The sequence below is a fragment of the Neoarthrinium moseri genome, assembly GCF_022829205.1.
Source record: "Neoarthrinium moseri strain CBS 164.80 chromosome Unknown scaffold7_Wmoseri_CBS_16480, whole genome shotgun sequence".
Classification (NCBI taxonomy): Eukaryota; Fungi; Ascomycota; class Sordariomycetes; order Amphisphaeriales; family Apiosporaceae; genus Neoarthrinium; species Neoarthrinium moseri.
In genome coordinates, this window is record NW_026055121.1 from 687,581 (window position 1) to 702,372 (window position 14,792).

A 14,792-nucleotide genomic window follows, 5' to 3' on the forward strand; every position below is an offset into this window, starting at 1 on the left:
TGACCGCGGAACGCCAAAAGATTCCTGAGATTAGTTGCACGTTCAAAAAATGGTATTCCCGACGGAAAAAAAAAAAAAAACGAACTCCTGCGCTCGTCCGCTGCCGTTGCGCTCCATAACAAGAAGAGATCCGACGGTGGTTGCCGACACGGTGATTCGAGGTGGCGGATTGGCACTCTCACATCACGGAGCACTTTCCGTCCTTTTCGCCGCTCGGCTTGACGCTCAAGGCGACTCGGGCGGCCTCGGTGAAGGCCTCGTTGACACCACGATTCCTCATGGCGGAGCATTCCAGGTACCGCAGGGCCTTGATGCGACGAGCCACCTCGAGGCCTTGGTCGTAGGCGATCATGGGCTTCTTCTCACGTTGCGCGGCCTCGTTGGCCGCCGCATCCTCGTCTCCTTCCTCGCCGTTCTCGCGTAGGTCACACTTGAGTGCTACCAGTACGAGCTTGACCCCGGGGCAATTCTCCTGGATCTCGCCAACCCATTTACTCTCGACGTTTTCTAACGAGTCCTTGCTGTCGACACTGAAGCAGAGAACCACGACGTCTGTGTTGTCGTAAGATAGACTTCGTAATCGGTCGAATTCTTCTTGACCAGCAGTGTCCCAAAGGGAAAGCTCGATATGTACGTTGTCAATGAAGATATCTGTGATGCGTTAGCCCGACCTAGAAACGACTAGCAAACAGGCTTGAGGAGTGAGGTGCGAATCCAAGGACGCGCTGGCTTGGAAAGGCTTGGAAAGGCCGCACTCGATCGTCGCCAGGGAGGGACGGTCTTACCGTGCACGTAGTTCTCGAAGACGGTAGGCTCGTAGACGGTTGGGAAGTAGCCTCTCGTAAAGACATTCAACAGCGAGGTCTTGCCGCATGCACCATCGCCTCTGTTGCAGCAAGTGCCTGTCAGCACCATGATTTGGACGCATGCATCGTAAACGCAAACGCGCCGTGGGCAGCAAGAATGCGGCAGCACAGGGATGGCCACTTACAGCAGCACCAGCTTGCGCTGAACGGTCTTCGATCCTCCACAGAGCGACGGCATTTCGGGCATCGTGCGTTGGTATAGGGAGTGTTCCGGTCGGGGTCGGTTGGGAGGAGGAAATGAGAGTCGGTCAAGGCCAGAGACGAGGACTCTGGAGGGTGTATGAGGTTTGGGGCTGCGAGTTCGCCGAGTGTTCTGGACCTCGGACGTGCCAGCGCTAAAGGGGGTTGTTTTGGTGGCGAGCCTTGGAGCAGCAGGTCCAGATCGTCAGGTGAAGTCGGTGCTGCGGTGCCGAAGCAGACGAGTTCCGGTGGCGTGGCGGTGCTGATTCTGCGGTGCAGGAGAATGGCGAAGAAGAGGGCACTGGGCGAGGTACTACGTGGGCGGCAAGACGGTGATGGGGCCGGCAGTCAAAGGTTGGCAGAGATGAAGTCACGGAAGCCATTTGGATGGCAGCCAGGCGCAATTTGCCAAAATCCCCAGCTCATCAATCCAGCGTCCTATGCCAAGCGCCCGCCCACCCTCTCACTGAATCACCTCTTGCTACTTCCAAGGTTGCCCTTCCGTGCAAATGGGGGGGGGGCCTGGGGGGCAAGAATGTGGCGCACCGTGCTGTACCAGTGCTGCACCCTGAGCGCCGAGCGCCGGGCGCCATGCACCACGCACCACCACCTGGGCTGCTGGGGATGGGCTTGCTGGGCTGTCCCAAAACGGGGAGGGGGAACCACCACCAGGAAGTTGAATGCCCCACGTCACCCAAGCGTTCATCCAATGGACAGCCAGAGCCGTCGCGTCACGAGCCAGCCTGCGCCAAGTGCCCGCAAGCGCCTCCATGCCAGACCTGGACCAGTGGACTCTGACCCAGAGCCGGGATCAGGCCCCGTCGTCTTCGGGGTTAAAATCATTTAAGCACCAGATGGCAGAAATAGAGAGAGGCATGCGACAGGCATGAACGAAAGCGTAGCTAATCTGGCGGATCCATCCCTTGATCCCGTCCTGTCACTCCCGTCGTACGGAGCTCGGGACCTACAGGACCTCTTATTAATCTGACGGACACTGCCGCTCCATTGGCCCCAGGACCATCGTATCCGTCTGTCATGTTTACGAGAACGTCGTCCACTTGAGACATTGGCCTTGGTAACTTAACTTCCGGCCCCGACGTATTTGGATCGGCTGGAGCCCTGAAATGACAATTGACCCTCCACTTCTTGCGGCCACTGTGTCCACTCAACTCAACCGTTTGCTTGTGACTTTATCGCTCTCACTTTCGGTAGCCCAAGTTACCCTAGGTGGGTACTTTAAGTAGTAGTGCCTGCCTGCAGAAGGTTTGCGTACCTGCAGAACCTTCCAACATCCAACTACATTAGGGCCTCAGCGATTCACCAACAGAGAGCCATGATACTTTACAGATTGTTTGTGCCATGCATTCAGGGCTCATGTACCCGAAGTGCTCGAATGACTTGTGAAGAACCCGGGGCATCAGCTTAGGATGGGACTCTGAGCTTGCATGCGTGAAGTGTTCACATCTAACAGCTCTCCTACCATCGTGACGGGCGGCTTAGCTGCCACAACTGAGCACAGCTTCGCGTCCCATGACAAATGAGGTTGCCTGTGACACCTCACGGGCTACTTGAGCGTCCGATCCCCACTCCACGAAGCAGCGTCTGGGGTCAGTAATTCAGGCGAAGGAAGGTTGGAAGGCGGAATGTTCAAGCCGCTCGCTAGACGCACAACAGTCCTGTACAATGTCGATCCCCGAGTATGACTCCACCAGATAATTATAGCCATGGATGGTCTCTGATCCACTAACGGTCATGATTGTGAATACTATGGAACTTACAGTACTGTGGCAGATATGTAAATCGCCTTTTCAGCTCATGGCCAGTAGCCTGGACACGCACAACTGCAGTCTCGCTGGCCTGCTTTCAAACATGTAAGATAGCTGGAAGCGCATCCATGTGAGCCGGTACCTAAGTAGCCAATGGGGCCGGCGCTGCATCTGGTTCAGCCGCATCCGAGTCGATCGGGCTCCGTAACACGACACCACGTTGTGACAAGTTCCATAATGAACAAGATCTGAGCCATTGATTAGACATGTATCTCATCGACGTTCAAGACTTGGAACACTTGACTATTCGGCATTTCGAGGGCGACCCACCACCCTACGCCATCCTCTCGCACAAATGGGGCAAGGAGGAAGTTACTTATCATGAGTCCCACAAGTTGGTCGGCTCGCAGAACGCCGCGGCGCTCAAGAAGAGCTTTGAGAAGATCAAGAAGTGTTGCAAACAAACAGCGGCTGACGGCCTCCGCTACGTTGTAAGTCCAGCCCCACGCCGTAGTGGGTTGTCTGGTTATCACTACACCAGTGCTGCGTACTGTACTGATCATCATCACCGGATCAGTGGGTCGACACGTGCTGCATTGACAAGCGGAGCTCAGCTGAATTGTCTGAAGCCATCAACTCCATGTTCAATTATTACCGCGATGCGGTAATCTGCTACGCTTTTCTTGAAGATGTGATATCGTCCGAAAAGCCTACCTCACCAGAGTCGCAGTTTGGAAAGAGTACCTGGTTCGCTCGAGGATGGACGCTCCAAGAACTTTTGGCACCATCTATTGTCGTCTTCTTCAACTCGACCTGGGAGAATATTGGGACCCGCGAGGAGCTGAGACCTGTGATATCGGCCGTGACACACATCTCTCCCAGCTTCTTCACCGACGGTGACATGGAGAAATTCAGTGTTGCACAGAAGATGTCATGGGCGTCTCGTAGGCAGTGCACCAGAGTTGAAGACGAGGCTTATTGCTTACTCGGTATCTTTGGCGTCAACATGCCACTATTGTACGGCGAGGGCATCCGCGCCTTCATACGGCTTCAAGAGGAGGTCATGAAGGTTTCAGACGATCAGTCGCTCTTTGCTTGGGCACCCCCGAAGCCTCAAAGCTTATCTGAGTACGACTTTTCCAACACTGACTCAACCAAGCTGAACGGGGGGCTGTTGGCGCCGTCTGCTGCGCATTTCCAGGCATCAGGTAACATAATACGAGCATCATCGTCGAGATCAAGCTTGGAGCCTCCATGGGCGATGACCAACAAGGGTCTGAGAATATCGTTACCCCTTGTCGACGCCAACTCAGTCCCCTCTGTACAGACACTCAACACCTACCCACACCGAACTCTTGCCATACTTGACTGCCGCTACGAAGATGATGAGACTTCGAAACTTGCTGTCTTCCTGGGCGGTCCGGAGAGGCTACAAGACATTGAACCTAGGAGCCATCTACCCATCGGCCCCTTCGTCCGGACAGACTATAGACGCGGCCTGATAAAAGTGAACGAAAATTCCGTAGGTACACCAGCGAAACAACGAGAGCTCCTCATAAGACCCAAAGAGTCCTCCAGCAGCAACCGTCCGTGGCCAAACTATAGGGACGGCAGACTCGTCCTCATCGAAGCTCTCCCCCCCGCCGTCAGGGGCTTCAAACTTACCGAGACGATCCCCCAGATCCAATGGAAGTCGCAAAAAGACACCGGGGTCACATCATTTCGCCTGTCAAAGAGTAACTTCAGCTACGGCCGCGTAGCACTGATGTTCAAACATCTCGAAGGCTATGCTTTCCTATTAATCATTAAGCCGCAGAGCCACTACGACTCCTTCCCGCGGTTCGATGTCCAATGCGCGATGAACGTCAACCGTGCCGAGCAGAGGAAGGACTGGAAGGACCGCTTCTACAACAAGATGACGCTGGGCAGCGGCGTGTTCCAGGACACGCCCCTGACGCCCGAGACCCCTGACGGACGCTACCGTCTGAGGCTGAAGGTACGACAGCTACAGCATGCCCTCATGATTAATCTGAACAATGTGGGCGACGGTACCAGGGGTTCACCAAACGACCGCAGGCTTCTGAGTCCCGGCTCTCCTAGGGCACTGATGATGCCCCCTCCCATTCTCAGGGACGGCTAGGCTGGCCATGTTGACAGGCTCAGGGCCAATTTACAGGATAGAGCATTCAAAAACCGTATTCATTTAAAGACTGGTTTTCTAGCTTTGCAAGTGGTACTAAGCGAAATTAATTTGCCGGGCAGTGGTGGTCATACGGAGTTCCGCGATGGTTGAAGTATTTGGTCAACAGAATGGACAGAAGGTACTACACAGCATGTATATCTAACATCTACTCCTTCCCGCAAATCGCGTGGCCTCTCTTCGAGGCCATATATTTTCCCTACACTAGATCGAGTCCTCGCCTATCCACGAGAGGGAAGCTGGGTTGGTTGCTGGGCGCTCCGCCTGCTCGAGATTCGGTCAAAGTTTTGCAGAAGAAAACGATGACTCACTTGATCGACCAACAAGATGTTGCAGATGCTTCTTCATGAGCAAGCGGCACTAACAAGCCTAGTAGTTCCGAGGAAAGAATCAAAATGCATGCATGCAGAATGGTGGCGCTTTGGGGCTGAAGTGACGTGCAAGGGGTTCCTGGGCCAACAAGACAAGCCTCGCATCTTGCATCGCGCATCTTGCAGCACGCTTGCGCTCCAGCTCGCTGCAGCCATCTTGTAAAAGCATGCACAGGCATGTAAACATGTAAACGTACGCGTCGCGTCGGGTTCTGCGGGTTCTAATGTCTACGCAAAGTTGGCATAGGCGCCCAGGCACGGCGATTCGCGTCAGCGATCACTAGAACCTTTGGTAGCGGTTCACCAACCCCTATACGTGCGGAGTGAATGAGGCAAATAGGTTGAATCTCTCTAGTTCTTGATATTGGGATATAGTACCAAATGCAATACAATGCTAAACAATACAATCGCAACCGCCGGTTCGAATCCAAAGCGACCCAAACAGAAAGATATTGGTATTACGCCAAACGCTCGCTCCGCATTAGAAACTCCGCGTGCTTCCTTACTGTTATTTCCTTGGGAGCCACACCGGGACTCTTCCCATAGTCAAAATTTCCATTCGGAAACCTCCAGAGGTGTATATATATATGTTTAATAAGATATGGTCGTTTAGATGCGCGTGTCAATAGAACGGGATTATTGTCTCCGTGCTCGCCTCGACTACAGGCCGCTGTCGATCTGGTTTGGCGCCTCGGAGCCCGTGTAGGAGCCCCAGTCGTTGCAGGTCTCCTGGATCGAGTCGGGAAAGTCGAGGTCGGCGATGCCGTCGGGGTTGAACATGAATTGGCTGAAGAAACCGGACGAGGCGTGCCAGGCAATGTGGCAGTGGAAGGGCCATACGCCCGTGTTGTTGGATTCGAGCTGGACAACGATGTGGCCCTCAGGACGGACGTTCTGCACGTCGCGGCGCATGGGGTTCGATGTGCGCACAAAATCCGTGTTGTCGCTGTAGTTCCCGGGGCCGTCGGCGAGAATGAACATGTTCAAGCCGTGGGCGTGGATGGGGTGCGGCCTGTTGCATCGATGTTTGTTAGTTGAATCACCAGCGGACAAAGAGAGACGGAGACTCACGCCTTGGTAGGGTTGTTGATGATCAGTCGAATGGATGAGTTTGTGCCAAAGTTGATCACATTCATCTCCTCGGCAAATGTGAAGTTGCCCTGCGCGGCTTGAAGCAAGGTCGGGTTGTTATAGTCCACGCGCGCAGCAACTCCGCCAAATGTCCAGAGGAAGTGGCCAGTCTTGTTGATGAAGGTGCCGATGTCCATGTGCTGGGTCCAGGTGGGTTCAGGAAGCTCGATGGAAAAGAGCGGAACAGTATCTTCGAGGGCGTCATTAGCACAGTTACCTGGGTCTGCCACATCCCAGGGCGTCGAGGTTGGCTCTGCGTTGATGTCTGCATCCTCGTAGAAAATGGCGGCAACGGCGTCGGGGGCAAGGGCACCAGAGCAGGACGTCAGATTGGCCCGCAGCCAGTACGACGAGTCGCTCGCACTGGCGTCGGCGGTTACGATGACATCCGTTCGTTGGCCAACACCAAGAGTGACTACTGTGGTGTTGTAGGGTTGAATTGGTACGAAGTCGTTGGCAATGACAGTCATGGTGTGTCCGTCGATGGAGATGCGTTCAATACCCTGGGATCCAGAGTTTATGAATCGAAGACGGTGAGTCTTTCCTGACTGAAAGTTGAATTTGGCCACGCCAGCATTATCGGTGCAAGGTGTAGTGTCATTCTCAGGTTTCGACGAGCAGTTGAAGTTGTTCTTGCCGTTAATTAGGTTGCTATCGGAGAACGAGCGACCAGCGAAGTTGGGTGCCATGATATTTGAGACGACATCGAAGTAGTCATGGTGCCACCAGTCTATAAACTGTGAGTCTTGTAGACATCACCCAGAGGTTCGATGAGTACTTACCACCAACAAGAATTGGGCCAACGTCAATATCGTAATCGACAGAATTAGGGCCGTGAATGACCATAGGACCGAAGAGACCACCAGAGTATTGGGCAGAGTAGTGAGAGTGATACCATGATGTTCCGTAGAGGCCGGCCTGGAATCTGTAGGTGAAGTTGCTGCCAGGGGCGATCGGGCATTGGGAAACACCTGGCACACCGTCCATGAATGGTCTGCCCTCTTGCATAAGACCGTGCCAGTGGATGGCCGTTCCTTCACCCACGTCCTCAATCTGGTTGGTGACCTTGACTTCGATCCAGTCACCCCAGTTGGCCTCTATCAAAGGGCCTGGAAATTGCTCGTTGACTAAAATAACGGATTTTTCATATCCATCCGGTGCGATTGTTTCCCGCGTGATATTCCACTCATATGTACGCGTAACGCCAGTCTCGGGCGTCGTGGTGTATGGATTATCGTTCGCAACGTTCAGGTTGCCCCATGGACGGTTACCCGGTCCTTCACTGTTGATGCCATTGTCCATGATCCAAAACGGAAGTGTTGGTGCTACTATTGTTCCAAATAGAGATTTACTGTTGCGTGTCAGTTGGTAGGTATGATGTTAAGGGGCAAGAACCTATCCTACCCATTTTGCTGAGCTGATGTCAACGCGCCGACAAGGCCGTTGCAGGAACTAAATAGGCCCATGATGGGTAATGACTGGACGGGATATACTCTTTCCCAATCTTAGACGACTAATGATTAAACACTACCCGGTAGTCAGGCCAGGGATCATGAATGAGCATGCTCGAGCATGAACGGAAGGGGACGAGAGTATCTTATACCCATCCGGCGGCGAACTGTTGGCTGCAGCCCTGTGATTATTTTGAACATGGTCCCTCGTCCGAGCAGCCACTGGGTTCAGCTCCAGTCGATGGACCCATGCTCTGGCTCCAAGACCAGACCTAGCTCAGATCCTCTTCTTGGCGGTCATGGTATATGGACCCCTAGCTTCTAGAGTCCCGCGGCGATGGGATTGGACACCACCCAAAGCCTTGGCCACCAGATCCTGGCATACATCATGCTGTGAAATCGTTTAGACTTGTTACCAAAGGGAGCCACATGAGACTAGCTAGGCTAGGACAGGTGAAAGTGGGCTCGTATACGGTTGAGCAAACCCCCTGGGTCGATCCATAGTTGAACCCCTTCAACGGTGGAACCAAAAGACATCAGGATGGATTATCACCACCCTCCATAGGAAATAGATTGCTCGTAATAAGCTTCTTGTGCCCAAGGAAAGCAGACAGTCCTTTCACCGAGCGAGAGGCGATCCCAGCTCAAAGTGAAGCCAAAGATGGCGATTGTTGTTGAGCCTGGGATGGGATGGGTCTTGACCACCCCCTTGCTAGCGGTACTAAAGAGCGAAGTGAAAAGAAACTTCAGGGCATCATTTACTCTGAACAAAACAAAACTCTGCCGATGGTGGGGAAAGAGTCTCAGGTCACTCCAGTTATGGCTATGTTCGTCGACAAGTCCCTGCGTCGATCCGAACTCGCAGAAGTTGTTGAATACCCGGCAGGGGAGGACCTGGTAATTCCAGGCACATGCTGCATCGAGATGAAGATGCGCAGAAGTGTTATTCAGCAAAAACCAGTCTCATGCACTGATGTCTTCTGCAGGATGCTACCCATGCGGTGGAAATACGACACTGCAGGCGCCCGCGCTACAGAGTAACTGAATAGTCGAAGCGGGTCGGCTCAGGCCACTAGTGATGCAGTAACGATCTTTATGAGCAGTAGATCTTACATTTGCAAACACTGGTGGTTTGGATAACGAGGCACGGCTTGGCACGGCCAGCTCTCGATGGTTATGTGAGGGCTAGATGTCATCCGTCTCACCCATTGACCTGGTGCTAAATGGGCTATGCGGCCGATTTTCGAGGCGAAGGAAGAACTCTCACGATGTTGGAAGGTCAAAGAGACGAGCCCCAACAAGGGATAGCGACGGCCGCATCCTTCCGTCGTCGTTCAGCGGTTTGGCCAGAGTCTATCTTGCACGGTCGAGCCTCCGAGGCCCGCTGTACTAGGCCCGGGAGTTGTGTTCAAGGTAGCGCGTAGATGAAGAGATGCCCCGCCATCGACGGTAGTGCGGAAATAGTCCCCGAGTCTCGTTCCCCCGTTTTTCTTCTGTCTACACTGGTGGCGCAAATGGGGCGGGCGCCGGAGATTTGATGGGGAACTTGACAGCAGGTTGACACCAAGACATTGCCTCCGAGTGACTGCAGATTTTCTCTGCAACTCGCAATGGCACGCTTCTGTAAGGCCCCGTAAAGCAAGCAGACCTGAATTGCCATTCATGGGACGCTGTCGCCGCTGCGGCGTCTGATTGGCAGAAACTCCCGGATGGCTAAGATGAACCTGTGCGCCGCCGGAAGCATATCCACAGGCTGTGCCCACATGATAAAGGGCAGACGTGTGCATTCGCTGTAAGGATCTCGCCTGATATTGGTCCGTACGTGATCCAATTTCTCGCAACGAGACGAGGCAAATTCGGAGTCAATAGTAGGCCAAGACCATATTTCTTCTTGGTGAAGAAGCGGCTGCTTGAGCTTGACGTTGAGTTGGCGCTTCCACGATGTGTAAGTTACAGAGCGCGCGAGGCGCGGTTTCACGAATAAGACGCTAGATCATAGGATGACCTCGCCACATCTATGCAACGCAAGGGCTACAGACTGTCGGTTTGAACATGTCCAGGCCTTACTAATCTAGCACTCCACAGGTGGACAGAAACCAGCGGGTATGGCGCGTGTCGCTCGCATCGATGCGCCATATTTGACGCAGACATGACCTGTAAGAGTGGTTATGTTTCCTATGCCGGCGTTGTACCTGATGGCAGCTGGCACGAACTGCAGAATAGCTCGGTGCTTCGATGATCAAAACTTGAAGTTCCTACTTCGGACGCTCCTCGGAAGTCCATAATCTGGTGGTATATTTTGCCTCTCCTGAAACGCCTGAATATGTACAGTACAGGAATGTGTATAGTACAAGGTTTGTCAACCTGAGTGTCCTCCCTCCAACATTACATCAGCCGTGGACGAAAATCCGGGCCCGGCTTATTGGTCGCGTGGTCGGTAAGGACGTTGGGCGGCCATGATGAAGGGCCGTCTCTGTGCTCGCAAGAATGCCTCGTTGGCCATGGGCGATGCATCAGTTCTGATGACACTTCCGATGCCCATGAAGAAACTGTATCCAAAAGACAAGTCAGCCAATGCTCCGTGTACGTCCGGGCTGATATGTAGCATTTCATCACTGACCCGAACGTTGCTCCTGACCCAGCCATGTATTGGCCCAGTGTTCGCATGATACCGTTTGGCCCCGCACCGTATCTGAAGATGTTGACGGTTCCTGCAAGTTGTAGTGTTAGCCAAGACCATGATCGTTGTGTGAATGAGTGACTGATGGCGCATACCGAATACGAAGCCCATAATGCAGCCGACAGCTGTGACAACAAGGTTAGCGCGGAGAGCAGGTCCATGTTCATATCGTGGGTTCGAAACGTACTGCCACCCATCATGGCGCCCATCTTCACTGTTTTCCCAAGCGTCAGCTGCAGTCCCTCATTGCGGCACTGTCCATGTGAGAGGAGACGAACGTTTGTCGATGTTGGACGGGCCATGGGCGCCGGCGCCAACACTAGGAGGAGGAGGCATGATGAATGCTTCGGCCGTGAAACTCGGTGCTGGGCGATGACTATGCTGATCACGCTCTGGGGCGGATGGTGTCTGTCTGTCTGGTTCGATGCGCCTTGCGGTGCGGTCGTTCGATGTCGGCTTGGAGAGAAAGCTCCAGCTTCTTTGAGCTCTTCTCTCCACTTCCAAGGTCCCGCGACGGACAGTGCATATCAGTTTTCGCAGCACGGGCGGTGGCATCTGCCTGCCCGCTGTGTGAGAGCTTTGCCGAGCCCGGCCAGGTGTCTGTCACTGTTCGGCCCCGCAGAGACAGCGACACATGTGGGCCCAGGTTCAGAGGAGTCCCTGGGGGAAGAACGGGCCCCCGAGAATGGCCCATAGGCCCACCTGTGGCCTCTGCGCTGGGCGGCCAGCTCAACGGTACCGGGAAAGGGAAACGAAACGATGCCGGAGCCAGCCAGCACCAAGACCACGAGCAATGGCCTGGTTGAGGGCGACCAGGGCCCCAGGGCCGCAGGGAAACTTGGTGTCGATCCTTGCTGCGCATCACGTGAGCGTCCAGTCTCTACTCTGGTTAGGTACGGTGTCCTGGGTGTCATGGCCCACGGCTTTTGACTTTTGTCATCCGAGCAATGCGCATCAAGTCAGGAAACCTAATGGCAAGCATCAAAGAAATGCGAGAGCCCTAGCAACGTAAATACAGTAGACTTCATATCTCACACCCGCGTGAACAAGGAGAGAATATCCTCACCAACGTCCCGGGGAAACACGCCGATGACCGCTCTGTGTTTGTTTGGGCGGCCGGCGTGTGATGCGGCTCTGTCTCGATATGCCCCCCATGCACACATCCAATGTTCCGCCGGGGGCCCGCTAAGCGCTTAGGGGTACTAGCGAGACGGGGGCGACCTTCTTTCGAGTGTGTCTCCAAATCTTGAAGCAACGTCCAGAGTGTCATCTCATCATATATCCCTTCCGCCCGCGACCTCGCCTCGCCAGACCATCAGGACACCCCGTGTCAATTGAGCGGTACGTCGCCTGTGCCTTTCCTTGCCTGTCTGCGTGACGCTCGCTGCCGCCCTTTGTCTCCCGTCGCCTTCGCATGACTCGCTCCCGACCAGCGGCCGACCCGCCTCGATGCCACTGGCCTCACCCACCGAACTAACTTTCTTGCCTCATCACAGACGACACGCACCGCATCACCACCGCGACCCGCCCGAATCCCCTCGCACCAGGGCTCTTCCTCTCACTGTCAGCCGCGCTTCGCTGGCGTCGTTTGCTGGGGCTCCCTACGCGGTCGCGTGAGCGGTGGATGGAGAGGACGACCGAGCATCATTTCGCTACCCGGCCTGCTGCTTCTTCGCATCGCCGTCATCGAACCCCCATCTCGTCTCGCTCCGTACACGCCGCATAATCGCTCCCCATGACAGCCGTCGCGAGTCCTCCTACCTTGTCGCAGCATAACAGGCCGGCATGGGGCATGAACGGTCACCGTGGAGTGCAGAGCATTGAAATGAACCCGGAAGAGCTGAACCGCATGTTTATGCCGCGGAAAAGTCTGCAGCGGAACAACTCGTCCTCGTCTATATCGTCGACGTCGTCCGCCTCGTCGACCACGACCGTCGTCGGCCCAAACGCCCAGCAGCCACCACAGCCCAACGGAACCGCCAATGGGGCCCCCATGTCAGCAGCGGGCGATCTAAGTTCGTGGGCGAACGCTGGCCCGCGAAAGCGCCCTCAAGGTAAAGGCGCCCCGTGGCCCGCGCCCAAGTCCGACGGCCCTTCTGATTTCACGAGGATGGTGTCTCGTGGGCCGCAGCTGATGGCCCTGAACGGGTCCGCCCCGATGCACGCCCCTGCGCCCATCCTGCAGTCACAGCCGCAAATGTCCACGCAGCAGGGAATGCCGCGACCTGCCGCCGAAGCCCTCTCTCAGGGCGCCCAGCCCGTCCTATATCTGCTCTCCCTCAACGGCACCTTTGAGCGCAAGACGATATCTGTTCCTTTCTCCCCTGACACCCTTAGGATAGGTCGTCAGACGAACGCAAAGACAGTCCCTACCCCGACCAACGGGTTCTTTGACTCCAAAGTCCTCTCCCGCCAACATGCCGAAATATGGGCCGACCGACAGGGCAAGATTTGGATACGCGACGTCAAGTCGTCCAATGGAACCTTCGTCAATGCGACCCGACTGTCTCAGGAGAACCGCGAGTCCGAACCCCACGAATTACAGACAGGTGATCACCTCGAGCTGGGAATCGACATTGTCAGCGAAGACCAGAAGACGGTCGTTCACCACAAGGTAGCAGCAAAAGTTGAGCATGCCGGCTTTTTGAATACTTCCAGCAACCTACTAGATATGAACTTCGGGGACCTCGATCCCGCAAACGGAGGTGCAATGATGATGCAGCATCCCGGAGGCATGCCCTTCAACAGAGGACGTACGGGTAGCCAAGCATCCATGGCCGGCAACGGACGGGTGATGCCAGGCAACGCCATGATGGGCCCACAAGCGAATGGGATGGCCCAACAACGCGCAGGGTTCTTCTTTTCGCCCATCAGCACAGAGCAGATTGTGAAAAGGCTTCAGGTAAGTTCGCTACCCACTTACGCTCGACCAAGAAACCCCTTTTCGGACGACTAACGGGGACACCAGACCGAGATGCGCACTGCGCGCCTTCAGGCACAGGATCTTAACCGGACCGGTCACTTCATCGGTACCTTGCTATCGAAGGATGATATCAAGGATATGGGCAAGCCAGAGGCCCCGGAACTCCTGAAGCCGCAAATGGTCAACGGAAATGGCGTGTCGTTCATGAGGGCAGACAGCAAGACGCGCTTCTCGGACCCTCCTGCGCCACCACCTCAACAGCCTCTCCCCGAGAAGCCCGACGTCCCGTCGCTGAAGCGTGGCATCACTGAGCGGCCCAAGACCAACGTTTCGAGTGCCAATGTCTCGCCGATACGCCAAGACGGCAATGTCAGTCAAATACTACAGTTGACAGAGGCCCTGAACAATGCCAAGAAGGAGCTGGAGGCACAAAACTCTCGCATGCGGCATTTGGAGGAAAAACTGGACAAGGAGCGTGAAGCACGTGAAATTGCCGAGGAACTCGCCAGGAGACTGGAAGAAGCTGCTGCCCTTAGGGTGAACGGTGCTGCTGTCAAACCGGAACCTGTTGAGGAGCCGACCTTGGCCTTAGAGGAAGCATTCGAGCCACCGGCAGATAGCCCAACAGAGGCCGATGCTGAGACGCCGACTAATGCTGTTGCAGACGCACAGCCAGCAGCCCCACAGGTCGAAAGCATAGAGGCATCGGCCAGTCAGTTGCACAGTCAGCTGGAGTCCATGGTTCTCGAGATGAAAGACCTCAGACAACAGCTCGATGTGTATAAGGCACGAGCCGAAATCGCAGAAGCTGAGAGAGATAACGACCGGAAGAGTTTGGCTGAGATGGCCTTACAGATCAGAAAAGACGCCGACGCGCGTGAGACTGCTGCCCGTGAGTTGTCACAGCTAAGGTCTCGCGCCAGGGCAATCGAGACTCCCGAAACCGCCAGTGAGACCTCGGAGGAATCGGCTTCCATGGTAAGAACACCGTCAACAGATTCCAGTGGAGGCCAAATAACGCCAGGGGTTCCTAACGATGCCCCAACTTTATCGCGGGCGAACACTATCACTCCGTACACGGCAAAATCTGGACAGCTCGCACATGAACAGGCACTAGCAAACGGCTTGCCGTACGCGTCTATGCTTGGCGTGGTGCTTCTTGGGATGGGGCTCATGGCTTACATCAATGGCTGGCAGCCACAGCCAACACGACTTGATCGGTAG

The 14,792-nt window shown here is 55.0% G+C and overlaps 5 protein-coding genes across 5 annotated transcripts; 2 read left to right on the top strand and 3 right to left on the bottom strand.

Annotated features, from left to right (window-relative positions):
* Positions 1 to 178: 178 nt before the first annotated feature.
* Positions 179 to 1,053, bottom strand: JN550_003159 (uncharacterized protein; the record flags this gene model as incomplete). The annotated part of the gene is made up of 3 exons (XM_049314532.1): positions 179 to 651; positions 786 to 886; positions 992 to 1,053. The coding sequence occupies 3 exons, from the start codon at positions 1,051 to 1,053 to the stop codon at positions 179 to 181; spliced, it is 636 nt and encodes a 211-aa protein (XP_049174994.1).
* Positions 1,054 to 3,078: 2,025 nt separating this feature from the next.
* Positions 3,079 to 4,952, top strand: JN550_003160 (uncharacterized protein; the record flags this gene model as incomplete). Its single annotated transcript, XM_049314533.1, has 2 exons — positions 3,079 to 3,303; positions 3,390 to 4,952. 2 exons carry the CDS (start codon positions 3,079 to 3,081, stop codon positions 4,950 to 4,952), a joined length of 1,788 nt encoding a protein of 595 aa, XP_049174995.1.
* Positions 4,953 to 6,043: 1,091 nt separating this feature from the next.
* JN550_003161 (uncharacterized protein) lies at positions 6,044 to 7,816 on the bottom strand (the record flags this gene model as incomplete). The annotated part of the gene is made up of 3 exons (XM_049314534.1): positions 6,044 to 6,395; positions 6,455 to 7,244; positions 7,297 to 7,816. 3 exons carry the CDS (start codon positions 7,814 to 7,816, stop codon positions 6,044 to 6,046), a joined length of 1,662 nt encoding a protein of 553 aa, XP_049174996.1.
* A 2,568-nt stretch (positions 7,817 to 10,384) lies between these two features.
* Positions 10,385 to 11,559, bottom strand: JN550_003162 (uncharacterized protein; the record flags this gene model as incomplete). The annotated part of the gene is made up of 6 exons (XM_049314535.1): positions 10,385 to 10,514; positions 10,586 to 10,676; positions 10,741 to 10,770; positions 10,833 to 10,859; positions 10,924 to 11,204; positions 11,348 to 11,559. 6 exons carry the CDS (start codon positions 11,557 to 11,559, stop codon positions 10,385 to 10,387), a joined length of 771 nt encoding a protein of 256 aa, XP_049174997.1.
* An 821-nt stretch (positions 11,560 to 12,380) lies between these two features.
* On the top strand, positions 12,381 to 14,792 carry JN550_003163 (uncharacterized protein; the record flags this gene model as incomplete). The annotated part of the gene is made up of 2 exons (XM_049314536.1): positions 12,381 to 13,547; positions 13,614 to 14,792. The coding sequence occupies 2 exons, from the start codon at positions 12,381 to 12,383 to the stop codon at positions 14,790 to 14,792; spliced, it is 2,346 nt and encodes a 781-aa protein (XP_049174998.1).